This window comes from Hyaena hyaena, unplaced genomic scaffold, assembly GCF_003009895.1.
Source record: "Hyaena hyaena isolate Hyena2069 unplaced genomic scaffold, ASM300989v1 scaffold_138, whole genome shotgun sequence".
NCBI classification, from domain to species: Eukaryota; Metazoa; Chordata; class Mammalia; order Carnivora; family Hyaenidae; genus Hyaena; species Hyaena hyaena.
In genome coordinates, this window is record NW_024080770.1 from 2,698,647 (window position 1) to 2,726,157 (window position 27,511).

The window sequence follows — 27,511 nt, forward strand, 5'->3', positions numbered from 1 at the left end:
AAACCATCAAAATCTTAGAGGAGAATACAGACAGCAACATCTCTGACCTCAGCCATAGCAACTTCTTACCTAACATACCGATGGAGGTAAGGGAAACAAAAGCAAAAATGAACTATTGGCCTTTCATCAAGATAAAAAGTTCTGCAGAGAAAAGGAAACATGAAAACTAAAGGGCAGCATATAGAATAAAAAAGCTATACACAAATGACATATTGGATAAAGGGTTAGTATATAAAATTTAAGAACTTATCAAACTCAACACCCAAAAAACAAATATTCAAGTGAAGAAATGGGCAAAAGACATGAATAGACACTTTTCCAAAAAAGATATCCAGATGGCTAATAGAGACATGAAAAGATGTTCAACATCACATATCATCAGGGAAATACAAATCAAAACCACAAGAGATACCAGCTCACTTGTCAGAATGGCTAACATTAGCACAGGAAACAACAGATGTTGGTGAGGATGTGGACAAAGGGGGAGCCCTCCTGCACTGCTGGTGGGAATGCAAACTGGTGCAGCTACTCTGGAGAGCAGTTTGGAGGTTCCTCAAAAAGTTAAACAGACCTACCCTAAGACCCAGCAATCACACTACTAGTTATTTACTCAAAGGATGCAAAAATACTGATCTGAAGGGGCACATGTATTCTGATATTTACAGCACCATTATCAACAACAGTCAAACTATGGAAAGAGCCTAAGTATCCATTAACTGATGAATGGATAAACGACATGTGGGGGACAAACACACACACACACACACACACACACACACACACACACACACACACAGAGGAATATTACTCAGCCATCAAAAAGAATGAAATCTTGGGGCACTTGGATGGCTCAGTTGGTTAAGTGGCCGACTTTGGCTCAGGTCATGATCTCACAGGTTCGTGGGTTTGAGCCCCGCGTCAGGCTCTGTGCTGAAAGCTTGTTCAGAGCCCGAAGCCTGCTTCGGACTCTGTGTCTCCTTCTCTCTCGGCCCCTCCCCACTCACGCTCTGTCTCTCACTCTCTCTCTCAAAAGTAAATAAATGTCAAAAAAAAAATTAAAAAAAAAAAGAATGAAGTCTTGCGATTTGTAACAATGTGGACAGAACTAAAGTGTATTATGCTAATAAGCAAAATAAGTCAAGAGAAAAAGACAAATATCATATAATTTCACTCATGTGGGAGTTAGGAAACAAAACAGATGAAAATATGGGAAGGCGAAAAAAAAGAGAGACAGAGGGAGGGAAGCAAACCATAAGAGACTCTTTTTTTTTTTAAATATTTTATTTATTTCTGAGAGAGAGATAGAGACAGCATGAGCAGGGGAGGTTCATAGAGAGAGGGAGACACAGAATCCGAAGCAGGCTCCAGGCTCCGAGCTAGCTGTCAGCACAGAGCCCGATGCGGGGCTCGAACCCACGAACCGTGAGATCATGACCCGAGCCGAAGTCGAACGCTCAACCGACTGAGCCACCCAGGGCCCCCCATAAGAGACTCTTAATGATAGAGAACAGTGTTGATGGAGGGAGATGGGTACGGGACTGGCTAAATGGATGATGAGCATCAAGGAGGGCACTTGTTATGGTGAGCACTAGATGTTATATTTAAGTTATTAATCATTAAATTCTACTCTTGAAACCAGTATTACTCTATATGTTAACTAACTAGGATTTAAAGAAAACTAGAAGAAAAAACAAAAAACACAACCCCCCCCCCGCCCCGAAACTGAGACATGTGTGATTCTGAATGGTCTTTAGGCTTTTTTTTTTTTTTGGGATGATTTTGGATTAAATGGCAAACTTTGAATAGGGCCCAAATATTAGCCGGTAGAAGTACTTCAGTGTTAAGACTCCCAGATGGCTGAATTGTGTTTATATGGGACAATGGCCATGTTTGTAGGAAATACACAGTAATGTATTCTGGGTGATGGGTCATCAGCTTGGCAACTTACTCTCGATGGCTAGGAAAAAAAGAGGTTTTTAATAGTGTTCTTAAAACTTCTCTGTATGTTTATGATTGTTTTAAAACTTAAGGCAATTATTTGAAAATGAGCAAAACAACTCAGTACTTTTTAAAGATACATATGTACTTGGTAAAACTATGAATAAAAGCAGATGAAGGAGGCACCTGGGTGGCTAAGTTGGTTAAGCATCCGACTGGTTTCAGCTCAGGTCATGATCTCACAGTTTCAGGAGTTCAAGCCCCTCATTGCGCTCTGTGCTAACAGAGTGGAGTCTGCTTGGGATTATCTCTCTCGCTCCTGCTCTGCCCCTCCCCCACCCATGCTGTCTCTCTGTCTCTCTCAAAATAAATAACTTAAAAAAAAAAAAAAAAAAGCACAATGGAGCTCCTGGGTAGCTCAGTAGGTTAAGCGTCCGACTTCGGCTCAGGTCATGATCTCATGGTTTGTGGGTTCAAGCCCCGCGTCGGGCTCTGTGCTGACAATTAGCTCAGATCCTGGAGACTGCTTCAGATTCTGTGTCTTCCTCTCTTTCTGACCTTCCCCTGCTCATGCTCGCTTGCTCGCTCTCTCTCTCTCTCAGAAAAAAAAATTAAAAACAAAACAAAAAAAAAGCAGAAGATGAAGAACAAAAATTCAGAATAGAGCATCTCCTGCACAAAAAAGAGAGATATGATCGAAGAAACGCACACAGATATATTGGTGTATGTTTTGAGTGAGGCACTGTATGTGTGTTTATCTTATTGTTACTTTAACTATACATATATAATTTTTGTGTAAAAAATTTCTCCCCCAAAATTTTATATGTTTTTAAATAAAGAACGAAACCTATGCACAGGATGTTCCTACTTTTAATTGAAAGGAACAAAAATTTCTGGGGTGCCTAGCTGGCTTACTTTGAAGAAGTGGCAACTTGTGATCTTAGAATCGTGAGTTCAAGCCCCATGGAAGGGTAGAGTTTACTTAAAAAATAAAAATAAATTTAAAATGTTAACAATTTTAAGAGATAAAAGACTGGAAAAATCCATGAAACTGAGACTAGTGATTATTTCTGGGTGATGGAATTTCAAATGACTTCAATTTCTTTCAATATTTTTCTGTATTTTTTTAACAAAAAATATGCACATAATGCTAATGGCTGATTTTAAAACATTAAAAACAATTCTTCTAAAATTATATATCCAGGGAGAACTGGATGGCTCAGTAGGGTAAGTGTCTGACTCTTGATCTCAGCTTGGGTCATGATCTCACGGTTTGTGAGATGAGCCCTGTGACAGACTCTGCACTGACGGTGTGAGGCCTGCTTGGGATTCTCTCTCTCTGCCCTTCCCCCGCTTATGCACACATGTGCGTGCTCTCTCTCTCTCAAAATAAATAAACATTAAACAAAACTGGTTATGGGGCACCTGGGCGGCTCAGTCAGGGAAGCGTCCAACTCTGGCCATGATCCCATCAGGAGTTGGAGCCCTGCATTTGGGTTCTCTGCTGTCACTGTAGAGTCTGCTTTGGATTCTCTGTTCCCCTTGCTCTCTGCCCCTCCCTGGTTCATGCACACTCTTTCTCTTTCAAAAATAAACACTAAATAAAAGATTCTTTCACTTAAAAATCATTAAAAAGTAAATTAAAAATAAATTAATAAAATAAAATTACATATCTAGTTATATAGGAAAACTAACCAAATGATAAAAATGATAATCCATAAAACAAACTGGAAAGACTTCATTATGTCCAAGAATTTCTACTGTCATGATATATTATATTTAGAGAACTGTTAAGATCCTTGGTTGGTTCTAAAAAATGGTTTACTGAACTGAAAAGAAATTTAAAACAGAAAAAAACTAAGACAAATAATGAAATGGAAGACTCACCTATGAGAAATGTTAAATTTCTGGACAATCCGTTTTCCATTGGCTAACCAGATCTGTACATTAGTGATGGGTTCCAGGGTGTTTAGTTGAACAACAGACAAATTTTTATTCTCGACTTCAATACTCTTTGCCTTAGAAACAATTTTTGGTGTGGCACTAAGAAAATCCAGACAACAAAGTCAGATGCATGTTATTCAGTAAGCAAAACCTTATCATTAAATAATTACTATAAAAATTTTACATTAAGGGGTAAAAGGGTGGCTCAGTCAGTTAAGCGTCCAACTTCAGCTCAGATCATGATGTCACAGCTTGTGAGTTTGAGTACCACATCAGGCTCTGTGCTGACAGCTCACAGCCTGGAATCTGCTTCAGATACTGCATCTCCCTGTCTGCCCCTCCCCCACTCATTCTCGCTCTCTCCTAAAAATAAATAATAAAACATTAAGAAAAATTTTTTTAAATTTTACATTACATATACTTTAGGAAGATTTTAGTAAGTCACTGCTGTTTCCTCAATAATAACAATATTAGTTATGTCCATCATATATGATGAATGTAGGAACCTAATGAAATTAGGCATATCCAAGTAACTTGTAAGACTGTAGAATGCTAAAAAAAAAAAAAAAAAAAAAAGTGTAGAATTCTATGTAAATATACAATAAAATATTTTAATTGTTTAAAAATTTTTTTTAATGTTTTATTTATTTCTGTGAGAGAGAGAGAGAGAGAGAGAGAGAGGCAGAGTGAACAGAGGAAGGTCAGAGAGAGAGGGAGACACAGAATCTGAAGCAGGCTGCAGGCTCTGAGCTAGCTGTCAGCACAAAGCCTGACGCGGGGCTCGAACCCACGAACCTTGAGATCTTGACCTGAGCCAAAGTTGGATGCTTAGCTGACTGAGCCACCCAGGTGCCCCAATATTGTAAATTTAAATAGCGCCTTACAGAATAGATAATTTTACAGGGTTATTCGATTTATGGACTTTACCTACTACTCCCAAGGTTAAAATTTCTGTTAAGAAATGAGAAGTTCTCAATAGAGATGAATCTTTGGGTTATAAAGGGGGAGAAAAGGAGGCAAAGTATTTCCTGATCATTCTGAAAGTTACACTCAATTTTTTTTTAATGTTTATTCATTTCTGAGAGAGGAAGAGAGAGATGGAGTATGAGCAGGGGAGGGGCAGAGAAAGAGAGAGACAAAGAACTCAAGGCAGGCTCCAGCTCCATGCAATCAGCACAGAGCCCAACGTGGGGCTTGAACTCACAAATCACATGATCATGACCTATGCCGAAGTTGGACGCTTAACAACTGAGCCACTCAGGCACCCCTACATGTGAATATTTTTATCTGAATATTTTTATATGTGTGGATGAATATGTAGATAACTTTACCAATCTTGATAATATATGAGAATGGATAAAGATACACATGATCACATATGTAATCTCTGTATATTCTGTCGTAAGGCAGAGTTAGATATGATAAAGACTGCAAAATTTGACAATAAAGGCTTTGATATGGATACCAACCTTATCATGCTATTTTTGTTTTATTTTTTATTACTTTATTTTTATTTAGTTTTTTATTGTAAAGATGATATGCCTCTTATTTCTACATATTGTTCAGTTCCGTTTGCATACAGAATATGTTTTTCAGAGAAAGAAAAAACTTTGGGAGCTCACGAATTCACAATTTGTGATACTTACAAATTCAGATACTTACCACAATTCAGATACTTACCACAGATCACAATGTTGAAGGCATTGGTAAGTATAAAATTGAACCCTATATACAAAAGCTAGCATATGTACTACTCTGTAACATTAACAGCTATGATCAAGTGGTGGGGGCAAGGAGAAAAATTATTTATCCATCCAATTCTGCCGAATGTCCTAAATAATCCATGTCCTTTTAATTTGGTAAAATCAAAAAAGCCTCCATGATGTTTTTAGCATACTACCAGCATGTGTTAATTTACACTAAGGTAAATATGACTTAGGAGTCCTCATAAAAGTTATGAAGAAAAATCTCATTTCCAATGAGAGAAATGGTAAGTTTTTTATATATGGTCTATATCGTAACATAATGACAAGTTGAGTATTATTCAAGCCTCTGTTTATGGAAAGCACAGCTCATGGGGCTACTTACCTTCCCAGTCTATGACCTTGACCTGAAAAGGGCTGGAACACAGGCTTCGTTGACACACATACTTCATTTTTTTTGTCTTCAACTTTAACATCCACCTCCTCTTTATCAAAAATTCCCTGCAATTCCAAAGGTAATTCCCTAGGAAGGAAAAGAAACAAAGTGATAAAGCTCCCAAAGTTTTTTCTTTCTCTGAAAAACATTCTGTATGCAAACAGAACTGAACAATATGTAGAAATAAGAGGCTTATAATCTTTACAATAAAAAACTAAATATTTTATTAAGGCTTTATTTTTAAGTAATTTCTACACCCAATGTGGGGCTGAAACCCACAACCCAATTAAGAGTCACATGCTCCAACGACTGAGACAACCACTTGCCTCCACAACTGAATGTATTTATTTTATTTATTTATTTTTTAAAAATATTTTTATTTCTAGGAGAGAGAGAGAGAGACAGCATGAGCAGGGGAGGGTCAGAGAGAGAGGGAGATACAGACTCTGAAATAGGCTCCAGGCTCCGAGCTGGCAGTCAGCACAGAGCCCGACGCGGGGCTCGAACCCACGAACCGCGAGATCACGACCTAAGCGAAAGTCAGAGGCTTAACCAACTAAGCCACCCAGGTGCCCCTGCAACGGAATGTATTTAAAATGATACAGTCAAATAACATGAATACCAAGAACCAAGAAGAATCCAAAGTAATTTCTTTTAATGTATGTTTGTTTATTTTTGAGAGAGAAAGAGCGCACAAGAATAGGGGAGGTGCCCAATAAGAGAGAAGACACGGAATCTGAGGCAGGCTCCAGGCTCTGAGCCGTCAGCACAGAGCCTGATGCTGGGCTCAAACTCACGAACCATGGAGACCCTGGTGTGAGCTGAAGTCAGATGCTTAACTGACAGAGCCACCAACTAGAGAGTTAATTTTTAAGACTACAAATTCATGAACAGCTTGAGTTATTCAGCACTACCTAGAATAGTACTAACGTCATGAAATACTTGATGACTATATGCTGCTAAATTTAAACAATTTGGTCTTTTTATAGGTGTCTGAATAAAACTAAAAATGTGCTAGAAAAATCAAGCTCTCATTTCCATTGCTGAATAGAAATATAAAAAATGAAAATATATATAGATTTACTCTAGATATGATGAATTAAAATACAAAACATGGGGGCGCCTGGGTGGCTTAGTCGGTTAAGCGTCCGACTTTCGCTTAGGTCATGATCTCGCGGTTCGTGGGTTTGGGCCCCGCGTCGGGCTCTGTGCTGACTGCCAGCTCAGAGCCTGGAGCCTGTTTCAGTCTGTGACTCCCTCTCTCTCTGACCCTCCCCTGCTCACGCTGTCTCTCTCTCTCTCTCTCTCCCTCTCCTAGAAATAAATAAAACATTAAAAAAAAATTAAAAAAAAAAAAAAAAATACAAAACATGTGAAATTTTAAAAAGTGTTTTCACATTTTATACTCCTAACAGAAAGATTCAAGTACCATCGTTAGGACATGGCCTCCGCTGGAGGCTGTGTCTCAAACATCAGAGACGTCTCTCTTCTGAACACAGTAAACTTCTCTGAATCTTATGATCTTTTAAAAGCAGAGTCTTTTCTAATGAACACTTGAAAGTTTACAATGTTATGGAATATATAGATATATAAGCCATGAACTTCCACAGGGAAATTTTAAACAAATTACAAGTTTTAACAAACTTATAAAGTAAATGATTTTTTCCTGAAAACTGAAACAATACAAATTGATTTTATACTTAGGATTCTTATACTTCTCTGAATATGTTATACTTCAAAAATTTTTAAGAATAAGTAATATACATTTGTTTTAAAAATAAAACAATACATAAAAAATGTAAACACAAGTCAACTTAGAAAGTGACAGTCCTGGGGTGCCTGGTGGCTCAGTAGATTAAGCAACAAACTCTTGATCTCAGCTCAGGTCATTTCATGGATCCTGAGCATGAACCCTGAGTCAGGCTTTGCACTGACAGAGTGGAGCCTGTTTGGGATCCTCTCTCTCTCCCTCTCTCAATGCCTGCCCTCATACCCCAGTATGTTTACTCTCTCTCAAAAATCAATAAATTAAAAAAAAAAGGTGACATTCCTTATAATCCCACTCTCACTTTAATAAAAAACTGGGGCACCTGGCTGGCTCAGTTGGTCGAGTATACAATTCTTTCACTTTTTTTTTTTTTTTTTTTAAAGTAATCTCTACACCCAATGTAGGATTCAAACACACAACCCCTTGGGCTCATGAACCTGAGATCAAGAATCACATGCTCCACCAACTGAACCAGCCAGGCGTCCTGAGCATGCAACTCTTAATCTTGGTTGGGGTTGTGAGTTCAAGCCCCATGTTGGGCCTAGAGCTTACTTGAAAACAAAAACAAAAACAAAAAATCCACATTGGGGCACCTAGGTGACTCAGTTGGTTAAGCATCCAATTTTGGCTCAGGTCATGATCTCACAGTTCGTGAGTTTTAACCCCGCGGTGGGTGGGCTCTGTGCTGACAGCTCAGAGCCTGAAGCCTTCTTCAGATTCTGTGTCTCCCTCTCTCTCTGCCCCTCCCCTGCTCATGCTCTGTCTCTCTCTCAAAGATAAACATTAAAAAATTTTTTTAAAAAGCACAAAACTCTGGTGTTGTATCTCCTAGCTTTTTCTCTATGCATATAATAAAACTCCACATAATTATTTTATTTTATCCGCAGATGGTACTGATGTATACACACTATCAGTATTCTGCAAACTGCTTTTTTTTAAAGTGTATTTATTCATTTTGAGAGAGACAGAGAGAGCACCAGCTGGGGAGAGGCAGCAAGAGAGGGAGAAAGAGAATCCCAAGCAGACTTCATGCTGTCAACACAGAGCCTGACATGGAGCTGGATCTCATGAAGTGTGAGATCAAGACATGGGCCAAAATCAAAAGTCAGACACTCAACTGACTGACCCACACAAGTGTCCCTGCAAACTTTTTAAAAACAAAAGAGGGGCGCCTGGGTGGCTTAGTCGGTTAAGCATCCGACTTTCGCTTAGGTCATGATCTCGCAGATAGTGGGTTCGAGCCCCGCGTCGGGCTCTGTGCTGACTGCCAGCTCAGAGCCTGGAGCCTATTTCAGAGTCTGTCTCTCCCTCTCTCTCTGACCCTCCCCTGCTCACGCTGTCTCTCTCTCTCTCCTAGAAATAAATAAAACATTAAAAAAAAAATAAAAATAAAAAAAATAAAAACAAAAGATACCAGGGGCGCCTGGGTAGGGCTCAGTCGGTTACTCATGCAACTTCGGCTCAGGTCATGAGCTCATTGTTTTTGGGTTCAAGCCCGATGAAGGGCTCTGTGCTGACAGCTCAGAGCCTGGTGCCTCTTTCAGATTCCGTGTCTCTCTCTCCCTCTCTGCTATTACCCTGCTCATGCCCTGTCTCTCTTTCTCTCTCAAAAATAAGTAAATATTAAACGAAAACTTAAAAACAGAAAAAAGCACTTAATAAAAAACAAAACAACCCCAAAAACAAAAGTTACCATAGAAATCTTCTCATGTTAATATATAGATATATGTCATTCACTTTTACCAAATGCATAGTGTTATAAAGTAGATCAAATGGTATAAATATATAAAATACTCTTTCCATTTTTTTCTTAGTGATTTATAAGAATTGCATATATGTTCCATTTGCATGACATTTATGAAAAAAGTACCTCCAGTCTGGCAGTTCTCTTTTGACTGCATATAAGTGTTGCTGGTAAATATATGTTTTTAATATTTATATAATGAAATTTATCCATATTTTTATATTTCTTCTGGGATTCATGCCAAATATAGCTATATGCAATAATGTGGATTCTTCCAAATGAAACATGCCTAAAATATCCTTGTATTTACAAAGACTGCTTACCCTTTTTTTATGGAGTTCAGAAACTGCTGACTTGCACCATCAGAGTAACTTCTGAAATCATCATTGACTGTGAAGCCATTTTTCCATAATTTTATACTAACATCTACCTGTAGAGCAGTAAGAAAAAAAAGTATCATGTTAATAAAATGTACTAGATTAAAATTCTGAAGTTCTTCTATTGTATATATTTTATGTATCATTTTCTTTTTCTTTTTTCTTTCTTTTTTATTTTTTTTTTAAATATTTTTTTATTTATTTCTAGGAGAGAGAGAGACAGACACAGCGTGAGCAGGGGAGGGTCAGAGAGAGAGGGAGATACAGAATCTGAAACAGGCTCCAGGCTCTGAGCTAGCTGTCAGCACAGAGCCCAACGCGGGGCTCGAACCCATGAACTGCGAGATGATGACCTAAGCGAAAGTCGGACGCTTAACCGACTAAGCCACCCAGGTGCCCCTCATTTTCTTTTTAAAGTTGATAAAACTGACATATAATATTGTATTTATTTTTGGTGTACAACAAAATGACTTCATATATGCACATCCTGCAAGATGATTACTACAGTGTTTAGTCAACATCCATTACCAAACACAGCTACAATTTTTTTTCCAGTTTTACTGAAAACTAACATACCTCACTATGTAAGTTTAATGCATACAGCATTATGGTCTGAGTTACATGTATTGTAAAATGATTACCACAATAGGTTCAGCTAACACCTGTCGTCTCACATAGACACAATAAAAAGAAAAGAAGAAGGGGCGCCTGGGTGGCTCAGCTGGTTGAGCATCCAACTCCAGCACTTGGTTTGTGAGTCTGAGCCCCACATCAGGCTCTGTGCTGACAGCTCAGAGCCTAGAGTCTACTTCAGATTCTGTCTCTCTCTGCCACTCCCCTGATTGTTCTCTGTATTTCAAAAAATAAACATTTAAAATAAATTTAAAACATTTGAAAAAAAGAAAGAAAAAAAGAATCTTCTCCTTGTGATGAGAACTGAGGATTAACTCTAACTTCCCTATGTATCCCAGGGCAATCATCCCGTTGTGCATTATAACCCTGGTACTTACTTATCTTACACTTAGAAGTTTGTACTTTTGATCACCCTCTGTAAAATTTAATGTATCATTTTTTAAAATTTATGTTTATTTATTTTTGAGAGAGGGAGACAGACACAGAACACAAGTAAGGCGGGGCGGGGCAGAGAGAAAGGGAGACACAGAATCTGAAGCAGGCTCCATCCAGGCTCTGAGCTGCCAGCACAGAGCCCAAAGTGGGCCTCAAACCCACAAACTGTGAGATCATGACCTGACCCAAAGTTGGACACTTAACCAACTGAGGCATCAGGGTGCCTCTTTAATATATCATTCTTTTTTAAAAAAATGTCTTTATTTCTTTCTTTTATTTTTTTTTTAATATTTTTATTTATTTCTAGGAGAGAGAGAGAGAGAGAGACAGCGTGAGCAGGGGAGGGTCAGGGAGAGAGAGGGAAACGCAGACTCTGAAACAGGCTCCAGGCTCTGAGCTGCCAGTCAGCACAGAGCCCGACGCGAGGCTCGAACCCACAAACCGCGAGATCATGACCTAAGCGAAAGTCGGTCGCTTAACTGACTAAGCCACCCAGGCGCCCCTGTCTTTATTTATTTCTGAGAGAGAAAGAGAGACGCAGAATCTGAAGCAGTCTCCAGGCTCTGAGCTAGCTGTCAACACAAAGCCTGACGCAGGACTTGAACCCACAAACCATGAGATCATGATCTGACCTGAAGTTGGATGCTTAACCAAGTGAGCCACCTAGGAGCCCCTAATATATCATTCTTAAAAGAAAACTTCAAATGTAAAATATCAAAAATAATGTATATAGGGGTGCGTGGCTGGCTCAGGTGGTAGAGCATGAGACTCTTGACCTATTCGTGAGTTTGAGCTCCATGTTGGGCATACAGTTTACTTTAAATAATATATATACAGGAGCGCCTGGGTGGTTCAGTCGGTTAAGCATCTGACTTCAGCTCAGGTCATGATCTCATGGTTTGAGAGTTCCAGTGCCAAGTTGGGCTTTACATTGCCAGTGTAGACTCTACTTGGGATTCTCTCTCTCTCCCTGTCTCTCTGCCCCTCCTCAACTCAAACTTTGTCTCTCAAAATAAACTTAAAAAAAAAAAAAAGGCCACATTTTAAATAAATAAATAAATAAATAAATAAATAAATAAATAAATAAAATGTATATACAGGGGGCCTTTGGGTGGCCCAAAGGTTGAGTGTCTAACTTCGGCTCAGAGCATCATCTCCAGGTTCGTGAATTTGAGCCCCACATCCAGCTCACTGCTGTCAGCCTGTCAGCACAAAGCCTGCTTCAGATCCTGTCTCTTTCTCTCTGCCCTTCCCCCACTTGTGCTTTCCTCCCAAATAATAGTTTTAAAAATGTATATACATAATACTCATAGTTTATTTTTTCTTCATAATACTCATAGTTTTCTTTAAGAGAACTCACCTGCAAAAATATCCTATCCCCTGTTCAGAGGAATCTAAAGCTTCCTGTTCAGATTTCTGGACAGTTAAAGAGAAGGGCTTCATGTGAAATGACTTTGGACATTAAAATCTGTGATTAATTAATTAATGGCTATTCCTCTAAATATAAAATAACACTGTTACATTGTTACCATTAATTATATTATCCTTTAACATTTTGTTCATCAGCTCATAGGAACAATATTTACATTTATTCTCTCATTCAATCAAAAAAAGGTAAGTTACAACTGAAACCTAAGAAAGGTTCAGGAGAACAGCAGAATTCAGGGATACTTCAGGCTAAACACTGGATTGATTAAAAAGCTGTTTAAGAAGATTTCAGACCAACAGAGCCTCTCCCTTGTCTCTAGCATTTATTCAATCATTTATTCATTCAACATATATACTTAATACCTATTAAGTAACAGACACTCCATAAGATATTAGGGAAAATATCAAAAAGAATGGAATCTTGCCATCTGCAACAACATGGATGGAACTAGAGTGTATTATGCTAAGTGAAATAAGTCAGTCAGAGAAAGACAAATATCACATGATTTCACTCATATGTAAAATCTAAGAACCAAAACAGATGAATGAATACATGGAAAGGGAAGGAAAAATAAAATAAAATACAAACAGAAGGGAAGCAAACCGTAAGAGATTCTTAAATAGAACAAACTGAGGGTTGCTGGAGGGGTAGTGGGTGAGGGATCTAAATGGGGCATGGGCATTCAGGAGGGCACTTGTCGGGATGAGCACTGGGTGTCTTATGTAAGAGATGAATCACTGGGTTCTACTCCTGAAACCACTACTACATTGTATGTTAACTAGCTTGAATTTAAATGAAAAGAAAACTAAAAACTAAATGAAAATTAAATAAGTTAGGGAAAATAATCATAATAATTATAGCATGCATTATTAGCCTCTCTACCTACCTATCTATCTATGAGAGCACTTGGGTGTATATTCAGTGTGGAACAGACTGTGTTTAAAGCACTTTCCCTACTTATTTCCTCCCGCTAAAATCTACACAAGGTATCATCATTATGCCTTTTTAAAGAGAGAAATGGAAACACAGAAGATTGTTAAATTCCCCAAAGCCACACAGTGTGACTATAACCAAGTCTCTGCTCTCATGGTACTCACATAAAAGATGAGAACAAAATTAACAGGAAAAGAGATATTCTTCATAAAGACACTGAGGAAAACAGAAGAAACTTAAAAACAAAAATCCAAAAATGACAATACACTCATATAAGAGAACATGATGTCTGAAAGGGAGGAAATATTTAGGAAACAAAAGAGCTCTTAGAAATTGATAATGAGGGGGGAAAAAGCAAAAATAAAAAAGAAACTGAAAATGGAAATGGAATAAAAATACTAAATACAAGGTCAAAGAGATATCTTAATTAGAACAAGGGATGCCTGGGGTGGCTTAGTCAGTTAAGCATCTGACTTTGGCTAGGGGCATGGTCTCAGTTTGTGAGTTCAAGCCCCACATCACCCTGTCTGCTGTCAGCATAAAACAGGCTTCAAATCCTCTCTCTTTCTGCTCCTTCCCCTCCATCTCTCTTTCGTGCTCTAAATAAACATTAAAAAAATAAAATAAAATAGAACAAAACAGGGGCGCTTGGCTGGCATGTGACTCTTGATCTTGGGGTTCTAAGTTTGAGTCCCACACTGGGTGTGGAGATTATGTAAAAATAAAAAAATAGAGGTGCCTGGGTAACTCAGTTGGTTAAGCACCCAACTTCAGCTCAGATCATGATCTCACGGTTCTTGAGTTCGAGCCCCATGGTGGGCTCTGTGGTGACAGCTCAGAGCCTGGATAGAGCCTGCTTCAGATTCTGTGTCTCCCTCCGCCCCTCCCCCACTCATACTGTGTGTGTGTGTGTGTGTGTGTGTGTGTGTGTGCGCGCGCGTGTGTGTGTGTGTCTGTCTGTCTAACTAAAAAAACTGATAAACATTAAAAAATAATAAAATCAAAAAATTCTTTAAAAAATACTAAAATAAAACAGAACAAAACAACAAAGAAGTAGAAAATAGGAGAAATAATATAAAAAGTAAGTGTCTGGGTAGCTCAGTGTGTTAAGCAGTTGACTCAATTTTGACTCAGGTCATGATCATGGTTTGTGAGTTCGAGCTGTACATCGGGCTCTGCACTGACAGTGTGGAGCCTGCTTGGGATTCTCTCTGTCAGCCCCTACCCTGCTGGTACTTTCTCAAAATAAATAAATAAACTTAAGAAAAGAAAAGGTCCTAGAATGGTAAAACATGAGCTTCTAGATTGAATGAATGAAAAAGGACCCACAGCAAGGCTGTAAGAACACAGCATTAAAGGGGCGCCTGGGTGGCTCAGTCAGTTGGGCCTCCGACTTCGGCTCAGGCCATGATCTCATGGTTCATGGGTTCGAGCCCCGTTTTGGGCTCTGTGCTGACAGGTAGCTCACAGCCTGGGGCCTGTTTCAGATTCTGTGTCTGCCACTCTCTCTGACCCTCCCCTGCTCATGCTGTCTCTCTCTCAGAAAAAAATAAAACATTAAAAAAAAAAAAAAAAGAACATAGCATTAAAGATTCTAAAAGCTTTCAGGGAAGGGTGCCTGGGTGAGTCAGCTGAACCTTCAACTCAGGTCATGATCTCATGGTTTGTGGGTTCAAGCCCCACATCAGGCTCTGTGTCTCAGTGTCTCCCTCTCTCTGCCCTTCCCCTGCTCGTGCACTGTCTTTCTCTCTCTTTCAAAAGAAACATTAAAAAAAATTTTTTTTAAGCTTTCAGGGAGTAAAAATGTGCCACATACAAATCTCAGATACCAGAATGGAATTGTATCAATCAAGTATGAAGGCAGAACAAGGGCAAAGTTAGGCTTGCAAGGCTATGTTTTTGTTTGTTTGTTTGTTTTTTAAATTTTTTTAAAAATTTTTATTTATTTCTAGGAGAGAGAGAGAGACAGCGTGAGCAGGGGAGGGTCAGAGAGAGAGGGAGACACAGACTCTGAAATAGGCTCCAGGCTCTGAGCTGGCAGTCAGCACAGAGCCCGACGCGGGACTCCAACCCACGAACCGCGAGATCATGACCTGAGCGAAAGTCGGACGCTTAACCGACTAAGCCACCCAGGCGCCCCTGTTTGTTTTTAATTACAGAGAATGTGCATGCTGGAACAAGTGAACAAGGGACAGAGAGAGAGAGAGAGAGAGAGAGAGAAAGAGAGAGAGAGAGAGAGAGAGAGAGAGAGAGAGAGACATAAGAAGACTCCATGCTCAGCTAGGAGTCCAACGTGGGGACCATGACTTGGACCAAAATCAGGAGTCATCTTGAGTATCGAAGGATGCTCTATGCACTGAGATACCCAGGCACCCCTAGGCTTACAAGGTTTTAAGCCATCTATTTCCAATGCACTCTTCTCATGCATACTGTTTTAAAAAGCTATCCCAAGGCTGGCTTCATCAAGGACATTCTTCATTAAAACTAGCATGCCCCCGACTGAAAGCAAATAAAAAACACAGTAATTACTAGTACAGTTTTGGTGCCACTGCTTTGATTCCTCTTAAGGCACCGGCAGTTTAACCCACATTACTTTTGCGGTATCAGTGCAATGTCAACACAGTGGAAAAGGTAATAATAACTTACTATTATTATGAAACATAGGGTTCCTATTTTGAGAAACACTGGAAGAGAAAAAAAGTTATGGACATTTTACCTGTTTCTTCTGTTCAGTGGGAGACACACATTTGGCACCAACCTTCTCAGCTTCCTCAAAAAGGCTGTCAACAAAATATTCACAATTTGTTTGTCGATCATCACTAAGAGGTTGGTTGTCAGATCCTGTTTCACAGACCCTACACACACAAAAAAAAACAGTACTGACTACTAATTTTCCAAAAGTTTACATGAACTGTTCTAGTTAAGGGATCTTTTTAAAAATGTTTTTTATTTATTTCTGAGAGAGAGAGAGAGAGAGACAGTGTAAGCAGGGGAGGGTCAGAGAGAGAGGGAGACACAGAATCTGAAACAGGCTCCAGGCTCTGAACTAGCTGTCAGCACAAAGCCCGATGCGAGGCTCGAACCCACAATCTGCGAGATCATGATCTGAGCCAAAGTCGGACGCTTAACTGACTGAGCCACTCAGGCGCCCCTCTAGTTAAGGGATCTTGAAACTGAGATGCTTCCTTGTCCACAATTTAGACCCACTTCTAAATTAAAAATTTTTTAATGTTTTATTTTTGAGAGAGAGACAGAGTACAAGTAGGGGAGGGGCACAGAGAGAGGGAGATACAGAATCTGAAGTGGGATCCAGGCTCTGAGTTGTCAGCACAGGGTCCGACTTGGGGCTCGAACTCATGAACCACAAGATCACGATCTGAGCTGAAGTTGGATGCTTAACTGATTGAGTCACTCAGGTGCCCCGAGACCCAATTCTAAATTAAGATTCTAGCAGATAAGTGACCTTGGGAAGTCATTAAGCCTTTTGGTCCAGAGTAGGGTTTTCTCCCCATCAGTCTACTGACATTTGAGGAGGGTCAGTTCTCTGTTGTGTGAGCTGCCCTGTCCATTGTAGGATGTGCAGAACATTACCCACTAAATGCCAGTATCATGCATACTCCACCCACCCTGCACTTCCAGTGTTATAACTGAAATCATCTCTACACATTCCCAGGTGTCCAGTGGGGGACAAAACTACACCAGGTTGAAAATCACTGGTCCAGAGTTTAAAAAAAAAAAAAAATGTGTTCTTTATAAAAAGCTCAAAATAGCTTTACAAGGGGTTACTACAAAGGCTGCCTTTTTTTTTTTTTTCTTGGCTATCAGCCCAGAGCCGGATGCAGGGCTCGATCCCACAAGTTGTGAGATCATGACCTGAGCCAAAATCAAGAATAAGACTATTAATCTACTGAACCACCCAAGTGCCCATGCAGAGGCTGCTTTTAGGCAAAGAGGGTTGAGCAATAGAATGTAAAAAGGGCCCACAGTGATCACTTGGCTGAATAGACGCCCATCAGGTGACCTGCCTCAAAATATCAATAGGCCCTAACAAGGAGCTACTTACAATCAAGTAGTTACAAAAAAAGGGAAAACTCCATCTGTTCCCGTATCTCCCCACCTCCCCCCTTTAAAAACAGCCCCCGCCCACTGCCTTGTTACAGTCTCTCCTCTGCTGTCCTGCCCCAGCTCTGCGCAGTGTATTCAATCAACTCCTGTCCCTTTTGTTCTACCTCAGGTGAATTCTTTCAGCTTCACCCCACATTTGGGGGTCCCCATCTGATCAAGAGACACCCCATTTAGACACCACAGTTACTAGGTACCTTTTGGTAACAGAAAAAGCACTTTTGAAACTAAAGGGGAATAATGTGTCAGGAAAAGTCCTAATCATGGTTTTGATTTGCATAACTTCAGAAGAAGATTTCTCCCTGAAGACTTTGATTTGTAGTAGTTTAATACTCTATTTTTAAAATCAATTTTTATTTATGTTTTTATATTTAAAAAAATTTTAACTCTTAATTTATTTTTGAAGTGGGGAGAGGCAGAGAGCGAGGGGTGGGGGGCACAGAATCCAAAGCGGGCTCCGGACTCCAAGCAGTCTGCACAGAGCCCAATGTAGGACTCCAACTCACGAACCGCAAGATCACGACCTGAGCTGAAGTCAAACCCCAACCAACTGAGCCACCCAGACACCCTTGTATTTTTATTTTCCTAAATTTATTTTCTTTTAAATTAAAAAAAATTTTTTTTTAAATTTCTGAGAAAAAGAGACAGCATGAGCAGGGGAGGGTCAGAGAGAGAGGGAGACACAGAATCTGAAACAGGCTCCAGGCTCTGAGCTAGCTGTCAGCAAAGAGCCTGACACAGGGCTCAAACCCATGAATCGTGAGATCATAACCTGAGCCAAAGTCGGATGCTTAACCAATTGAGCCACCCAGGTGCCCCACACCCTTTTTATTTTGAGAGAGAGAGAGAGAGAGAGAGAGAGAGGAGAAAGTGCACTCATGGGCATAGAGAGGCAGCGGGTGCAGAGGGAAAAGGGAAACAGAAAACTCTAAGCAGGCTCCATGCTCAGCACAGATCCCAATATGGGGCTCAATCCCATGATCCTGGGATCATGACCTGAGCTGAAAGCAAGAGTTGGTTGCTCAACCAACTGAGCCACCCAGGCGTCCCTTATTATTTAAGATTTTCTTTTTAAATAATTTCTAAAACCAACATGGGACTTGAATTTACAACCAGGAGTCACATGCTCCTCTGAATGAGCCAGCCAGGTGCCTCTCTACTTTTCTTTTTAAAAATATTTATTTATTTGAGAAAGAGAGAGGGAAAGTGAGAGAGGGAGAAGAGGGACAGACAGCATGAGTGGAGAAGGGCAGAGAAAGGGAGAGAGAATCCCAAGCAGGCTCTACACAGTCATTGTAGAGCTCAATGTAGAGCTCAAACCCACAAACTGTGAGTTCATAACCTGAGCTGAAATCAAGAGTTGGACGCTCAACCAACTGAGCCACCCAAGCATCCCTCTACTATTTTTTCTTAAATTGAGGTACAAACTGACATATTAGTTTCAGGTCGACAACATGATATTTGTATATACTGTGAAATGATCACCACAGCAAGTCTAGCTAACATCTATCACCATACACAGTTACAGAAGATTTCTGTGATGAGAACTTTTAAAAATATTTTTTAATGTTTTATTTTTTTAATGCTTTTTTAATGTTTATTTTTGAGAGACAGAGAGAGACAGAGTGTGAGTGGGGAAGGAGTGGAGGGTCTGGAGACACAGAATCTGAAGCAGGCTCCAGGCTCTAAGCCATCAGCACAGAGCCCAATGTGGGACTTGAGCACACAAACCGTGAGATCATGACCAGAGCCAAAGTTGGATACTTAACTAACTGAGCCACCCAGATGCCCCTTAATGTTTTATTTTTTTTAATTTTTTAAAATGTTTTATTTATTTCTAGGAGAGAGAGAGAGACAGCGTGAGCAGGAGAGGGTCAGAGAGAGAGGGAGACACAGACTCTGAAATAGGCTCCAGGCTCTGAGCCGGCAGTCAGCACAGAGCCCGACGCGGGGCTCGAACCCACAAACCGCGAGATCATGACCTAAGTGAAAGTCAGACGCTTAACCGACTAAGCCACCCAGGCGCCCCTGTTTTATTTATTTTTGAGACAGAGACAAAGTGTGAGCAGGGGAGGGGCAGAGAGAGAAAGACACACACAGAATTCGAGCTGTCAGCACAGAGTTCAACAGGAGGCTCAAACTCATGAATTGTGAGATCATGACCTGAGCTTCTGAAGTCCGACGCTCAACTGACTAAGCCATCCCGGTGCCCCAGTGATGAGAACTTTTAAGATTTACTCTCTCAGGGGCGCCTGGGTGGCTTAGTCCGTTAAGCGTCCGACTTTCGCTTAGGTCATGATCTCGCGGTTCATGGGTTCGAGCCCCGCGTCGGGCTCTGTGCTGACTGCCAGCTCAGAGCCTGGAGCCTATTTCGAAGTCTGTATCTCCCTCTCTCTCTGACCCTCCCCTGTTCACGCTCTCTCTCTCTCTCTCCCCTAGGGAAAAAAAAAAAAGATTTACTCTCTCAGCAACTTCCCAATATGCAGTAGAATATTATTAATGATAGTTGCCATGATGTATAGTACATCTCTATGACTTATTTATGACTAGAAATCTGTACCTTTTGATTCCCTTCATCCATCTCGGCTATTCCTATCTACTGATTTTTATTCTGCATTTATGTTTTATTCTGTATTTTTTTATTTTGTTTTGTAAAAGAAATATTTAAATTTTTAATAAATGTTCATTTACTTTTTTTTTTTTACAAATAGTTTATTGTCAAATTAGTTTCTACATAACACTCAGTGCTCATCCCCAAAGTGAAAAATATGGAACGCTTCACGAATTTGCGTGTCATCCTTGCGCAGGGGCCATGCTAATCTTCTCTGTATCGTTCCAATTTTAGTATATGTGCTGCCGAAGCGAGCACTGTTCATTTACTTTTGAGATAGAGACAGAGCGGAAGCAGAGAGGGGCAGAGAGAAAGAAACACAGAATCTTAAACAGTCTCCAAGCTCTGAGCTGTCAGCACAGAGCCTGATGCAAGACTTGAACCCACAAACCACAGGATCATGACCTGAGCCAAAGTCGGACACTCAACTGACTGAGCCACCCAGGTGCCCCTGTCATAAAAGTAGTATAAAATGAAGATTTTATTTGAAAGTAAAGATGGTTGCTGGTTTATCTTTTTTTAGTCATACAGAAAATTCATCTATGTACTGAAACATAATTTCTCAGATTCCATGAATAATAACAATTTTGGAGTTTTCATACTGTGCTAGGAACTATCCACATTTTTATAGATAAGGAAAATCAGTCACAGCAAGGCTAAGTTACATGAGGTTACACAGCTAGTAAGTGGCAAAGACAGAATTCAAACCCTGTTAATCTGCCTTCCACTTCTATGAACCTAAGCATAATATGCTATAAAGCTTCTCTTAAAAGCTAACATTTATCGAGCATTTATTAATACATTTTAGGAATTATTTTAAGTACTCCACATGAGTTAACTCATTCAATCCTCACACTGACCTAAAAGGACATATAGTTTTTATCCCCATTTAATACGTCAAGGAAAGCTTAAGCAAGTTGCCCAAGATCACAAAGCTATTCAAAAGCAGAGCTGGAAACTGAACTCAAGCATCCAGTGCCTGTGCTCTTAATCACTGTCCTAGACAAAATAGTCATCACTGTTATTAATATTAAAATGCTGGGGCACCTGGCTGGCTCAGGCATTAGAGCATATGATTCTTTAAAAAAAATTTTTTTTTAATGTTTATTTTTGAGAGAGAGCAAGACAGAGCATGAGCAGGGGAGAGGCAGAGAGAGAGGAAGACACAGGATCTGAAGTAGGCTCTAGACTCTGAGCTGTCAACACAAAGCTTGACATGGGGCTCAAACTCATGAACAGTGGTGAGATCATGACCTGAGCTGAAGCTGGCGCTTAACCAACCGAGCCACCCAGATGCCTCTAGAGCATGTGATTCTTGATCTTGGGGTCATGAGTTAGAGCTCCATGTTGGGAATAAAGATTACTTCATAAAAAATAATAACCTTTTAAAAAATACTGGTACTCAAAGCAGTATTTTAATTTAGTCATGCTCCTTTTAGTCTTCTAGGTGATCTCTATGTATTAGGATACTTCATATTATCACAAAGTATTAATTTTATTTTGTATTTGTCATAAAGGAAATATTTTTAAAAATTTTAATGTTCAAATAAACTATTTGTAAAAAAAAATTTAATGTTCATTTATTTTTGAGATAGAGACAGCATCTGGGTGGGGAGGGGTCTTTCTCAGAGCAAAGACATGATACTTTTTATAAAAAGAATCACACCTTAAGATGATATCTCACAGTACTAATGATTTTCCCCTCTCTTCAGTCAGCATAGCTGTGTAGCAGTAGAGGCTTCTGTCTAAAACTTGAGGCTCTGGTGTCTGTGTTTAGGAAGTGAGTTACACTGACTTCTGGGAGAGAAACCTACTAGCCTCTATGGGATGGGGCCTCCTCATCTGCAAATGCAGAAACTACCACCTATCTTGCATGGTGCTATTAAGATTACAAGCAAACACATACAAAAACCTATAGCTGATATAGTTTCTATCAGTACACACACCAGCACACAATATTAGATAATAATATGGTTATGACTAACTTAATCCTCTCTGGTATTTGTTTTTTTCTGTTCAGAATGAAAGAGGACTCTGGGTGCCTCCATCGAGACCTCACTAATTGGGTTCTTTCCAAAGTGTTTCTTAGCTTTTGCAAAAGGCCCTGAGCGCAATGCAACCCCTGAAGGGAACAGAAACTAACCCCTCCAGCAATAAGGACTGCCCTGAGCCAGCAAGGCCCTGCCGGTGACTGACTCCAAAGCAATGACTGATTTGACCTTCTCTGCCTACCTGCCCAGACCCACCCACTTTTGCCCCACATTTTCCTTATATAAACCTGGAAGTATTTTGGGCACCTTGGAGACAGTCTTTGAGATGGTAGGCTGTCTTTCCTGGCTGTCTTTCAGGTGTTGGCCTCACTAAAATAAATTCCTCTCTTGTTCCACAACCACTCGCTTCTCTGCCTTTGACTTTTTGGCGGCCAGTGGCCAATCCTCTATTTTTGGGACCCCCTGTGCCTCGGCTATAAAAAAGCAGTTTATACTTGATTACTGTGTACAAAGCCAATAAAGCTGAGCAACTAAAGCAGCTTTAGTCCTTTACCTATTTGATATGTAAATTCTACTAACCTTAATTATGTTAATTTAAGTCATTCAAACATTTATTGAGTATCTACTATATCATAGGTGGTAGGAGGACACAAAGATGAGTAAGAAATAGTCTAGGTTTGGGGCGCCTGGGTGGCTCAGTCGGTTGAGTGTCCGACTTCAGCTCAGGTCATGATCTCACAGTCCGTGAGTTTGAGCCCCACGTCAGGCTCTGTGCAGACAGCTCAGAGCCTAGAGCTTGCTTTGAGTTCTGTGTCTCCCACCCCCCTCCACTGTTCATGCTCTGTCTCTCTCCGTCTCACAAATAAACAACAACAAAAACAGTCTAGCTTTTTAAGGGGTTCAGAGAACAGTGTGTAGAGATGTACAGCTCTATGGCCGTGAATTTGATAGCTTAGATGAAATGGACATATTCCTTCAAAATGACAATCTACCAAAATGTACAAGAGGAGGAAAATATGCTAAGGCTAGTATCTATTAAGAAAACTGACGGGCACCTGGGTGGCTCAGTTTGTTAAACATCTGACACTTTTTTTTGGTAATCGTAATTTTTTTTTAACATTTATTTATTATTGACAGACAAAGACAGAGCATGAGCTGGGGAGGTGGGGGGGTGGGCAGAGAAAGAGGGAGACACAGAATCCGAAGCAGGCTCCAGGCTCTGAGCTGGCAGCACAGAGCCCAACGCGGAGGTCAAATCCACAAACCACAAGATGATGACCTAAGCTGAAGCTGCACACTTAACTGACTGGGTAACCCAGTCACCCCAAGCATTTGACTCTTGATCTCAGCTCAGGTTGTGATCTCCTGGTTCCTGAGATTGAGCTGTGCATCAGGCCTGCACTGACACTGCAGATCGTGCTTGGGATTCTCTCTCTGCCCCTCCCCAGCTAGGGCATGTGTGCCCAGACTTCTCACTCTTTTTCTCAAAATAAATAAACTTAAGAGAAAAATTCAGTCAGTGTGCCTGGGTGGCTCAGTCAGTTGAGAGTCCAACTAGATTTCTGCTCAGGTTATTATTCCAGGGTCATGGGATAGAGCCCTGCATTGAGCTCTGCATTGAGCGTGGAGCCTGCTTGAGTTCTCTCCCCCGCCCCCCATCCTCTCCGCTGCTTGAGGTCTCTCTAAAATAAAAAGAAAAGAAAAAAAGAAAATTGAGTCAATAATAATCTTCCAAAACAGAAAGGACTAGGCACAAAAGATTTCACTAGTGAATTCTGCTGAGGTTTTGGGGTGATAGCGTGGTTCATGGAGTCCAGAGCTGACGGCCAAGAAAGAATTCTTGAAGACGTTTTTGGTGCAAAAAGGTGATTTTATTAAAGCACAGGGACAGGACCCATGGGCAGGAAGAGCTGCTTTGGGTCCATGAGGAGAGACTGGTTTTATACTATGGAGCTGGGGGAGGTAAAGTCCAGGGGAAGTTTGCAATGAGATTTTCATATGCTAAAGAAGACTCACAGGATAGAGGAGGCCTAGCAATTATCAAGCTAAGGTTGTTTTTCCCTCTAGCAAAGCATTAGCATTAAGACAGTAGGGAGTTCCTAGAGAAACATTTTACTTTGCCAGCCTCAAGTATTTGTCAATGGGCTGCAGGTTATAAGGAAATTTAATTTTATCTGCCATTTCCTCCTGCCTTTGTTTCCCACATCGAATTCTATCAAACATTTAAGAAATGATACCAATTTTCTACAGTTTCTTTCAGAAAATAAAAGCAGAAGGGAATGCTTCTAACTCATTCTATGAGGACAGCATCACACTAATACTAAAACCAGACAAAGACATTTCAAGAAAGGGAAACTCAAACACTATCTCTTTGTGAATACAGATGCAAAAATCCCCGACAAAATATTAGCATTTCTAATTCAACCCATAAAAAGAATTATACACTGCAACAAAGCAGGATTTATTTTAGGTATACAAGGTTGATTCACCATAAGAAAATCAATCCATCATGTCAACACACTAAAGAAAAATCATGATCATATCAACAGATGCAGAAAAAGCATCTGACAATAGCCAACACACATTCATGATAAAAAACTCTCAGCAAGTTAGGAATAGAGAAGAACTCTCTTAACTTGAGAACTTTCAAAAACCTACAGCTAACATCATACTTATTGACAAGAAACTAGATGCTTTCCTCCTAGGACTGGGAATAAGACAAAGATGTCCCTTCTCACCACTCCTCTTCAATGACATTTTGGAAATCCTAGCTAAATCAGTAAGACAGATAAAGGCAATAAAACATTTACAGATTGGGAAAGAAGAAATAAAACTTTCTCTGCAGATGACATGATTGTCTATACAGAAAACCCCAAATCATCATCAACAAGAAACTCCTGGGACTAATAAGTAATTTTAGCAAGGTTGCAAAATATAAGATTAATATACAAAAAGCCAAGTGCTTTCTTATACACCAGCAGTAACAACTGGTGTATGGAATTAAAAGCACAACAATAGGGGCACCTGGCTGGTTCAGTTGGAAGAACATGCAACAAACATGCAACTTTCGAGTTCAGGGCTGTGGGTTCAAGCACCACGTTGGGTATAAATATTATTTAAAAATATAATAAATAAATAAATAAATAAATAAATAAATAAATAAAACTATAACACTATATGGGGCACCTGGGTGGCTCAGTCAGTTAAGCGTCCGACTTTGGCTCAGGTCATGATCTTGTGGTTTGTGAGTTCAAGCCCTGCGTTTGGGCTCTGTGTTGACAGCTCAAAGCCTGGAACCTGCTTTGGATTCTGTGTCTCCTATCTCTGCCCCTCCCCACTCATGTTTTGTCTTTCTCCTTCTCTAAAAAATAAATAAACATTGGGCGCCTGGGTGGCTCAGTCGCTTAAGCATCAGACCTCAGCTCAGGTCATGATTTCACAGTTCATGGGTTCGAGCCCCGCGTCGGGCTCTGTGCTGACAGCTCAAAGCCTGGAACCTGCTTCAGATTCTGTGTCTCCCTCTCTCTCTGACCCTCCCCTGCTCATGCTGTCTCTCTCTCTGTCTCAAAATTAAATAAACATTACCAAAAAATACAAAAAATACCTAGAACTCTATATACATCATTTCTTGAACCCCAAAGAACTGTACAATACAAAGAATGAACTTAAATGTAAACTATAGTTGATAATAATGTATCAACATTGGTTCCCAACTGTAACAAATATACTCCACTAATACAAGATGCTACTAGTAGAGGAAACTGTGAGTGGGGTAGGGTGGAGGTAGGTATATGGGAACTGAGTATTTACTGTTCAATATTTATGTAAAACTCTTAAAAATAAAGTTTAAAATTCTTTTAATGTTTATTTTTCAGAGAGACAGAGAGAGCGAGCGAGCGAGCACGGGGGGGGGAGGGGGGCAGAGAGAGGGGGAGACACAGATTCCAAAGCAGGCTCCAGGCTCTGAGCTGTCTGCATACAGCCCAACGTGGGGCTCAAACCAAGGAACCACAAGATCATCAAGTTCGTGACCTGAGCCACAGTCAGATGCTTAGCTACGTAGGTGCCCCCAAAACAAAGTTTATTAATAATACTTTTTAAAGAGTATGAAAGACATTCCTGGACACATAAAAAAATTAGAGGTACACATTTAATTTTTCTTTATAATTCAAGGAATCTCTTTATATTGTACTATATTAAGCTATAGTGCAGCAAAATCCACGGGCATATGAGTTTACAAGCACTTATCTTAACACTGAAAACATCTAGACAATGTTATTATTTCATCTATGTTTCTACTGTCTCCCTTTCCCCTTTGCTATCCTCTTATGAGATACTGAAGACCCAAAAATTAAGTCCTCCATTAAGAGAAACCTCAGGCTGTACGTAGCCCCAGTCCCAATCCCAGAAAAAGCCTCAGATTGTTCAAGGCTAAAGCCATCCTCAGGCCGCCCTCAGTTCAGCTAATAAAAAAGTAAAAAGAAACATTCCTATGGTCTGAGTCAAGGCTGGGAACTGCAAATACAAACTAGCCAATTTCTCACTGCTTGCCTGAACCCCATGTGGCCCCACGTGGGCCCTTTGAACTCACCTCATAATTGGTCATTTTCAAAGGATTCTCAAAAGTCATGATTGGGCCCCACCAAAAGTAATGAACACCTCACAGATACTGAATGGTCAAAGCTGTAATTGTAATTGGTGCTTATGTGATGATGCTACATGTACTGTAACACCCCCATCCCTTACTCTTTAAAAACCCTGTTCGCTATTGTTCTTCGCTTCACCTTGCTGCCCCGACACCGACACCGGTAGGCTGGTGAGCCCCCGCTCGAGCTTGTAATAAAGACCCTTTTGTACTTGCATCGGTGCGGGCTCCTTGAGGTCTCTGGGACTCACGATTCGGGCACAACAATACACATGTCAATACTCCTCTCCATAATGTGAAAACCAGATTATCAAAGTTGTTATAGTGAAGTAAAAAGTCTTGAAGCTTCAGGAATTCTTCTAATAATAAAAAGCATACAAGTTCAAGAAAGGGACCTTTAAACATCTGTTTTGGCTCCAGACTTTCTCATTCACTACTGCTGAATAAATAAGGTTACGAGCTAGGTATTGTCCAAATGGGTGAAGGATCTATCTGCATCTGTGTATGCTCTGGTAGCACACAGGAAATATAGATCTTTACTATTTTAGCCTTTGAAATACTGATATACTTAGGAAATCAGTCTTCATTTTATTACTGGAGTGTTATTTTTTTAAAATGTTTATTTGAGAGAGAGACAGAGAGAGACAGAGAGACAGAGAGGGGTAGAGGGAGGGGGAAGGGAGAGGGAGAAAGAGTGGGAGAGGGAGGGAGGAGGGAGGGAGGAGGGAGGGGGAGAGGGGGGAGGGACTGAGGAGAGAGAGGGGGAGAGACAGAGAAAAAGAGGGAGGAGGGAGAGAAGGAG

The 27,511-nt window shown here is 40.3% G+C and overlaps 1 protein-coding gene and 1 non-coding gene across 4 annotated transcripts in view; both read right to left on the bottom strand.

Moving 5' to 3' along the window:
• The window catches only part of UBXN2A (UBX domain protein 2A), a 55,907-nt gene that overhangs the window by 13,701 nt on the left and 14,695 nt on the right, over positions 1-27,511 (bottom strand). For all 3 annotated transcript variants that reach the window (XM_039238275.1, XM_039238276.1, XM_039238274.1), the window contains exons 3-6: positions 16,057-16,195; positions 9,857-9,963; positions 5,971-6,108; positions 3,826-3,981 (exon numbers count right to left, since the gene is read on the bottom strand). In XM_039238275.1, coding sequence (XP_039094206.1) covers positions 3,826-3,981; positions 5,971-6,108; positions 9,857-9,963; positions 16,057-16,195 — 540 coding nt within the window. The remainder of the gene's footprint in view (positions 1-3,825; positions 3,982-5,970; positions 6,109-9,856; positions 9,964-16,056; positions 16,196-27,511) is intronic.
• LOC120235847 lies at positions 20,225-20,331 on the bottom strand. Its single transcript, XR_005529511.1, has one exon. It is a non-coding gene; the product is annotated as a U6 spliceosomal RNA (small nuclear RNA).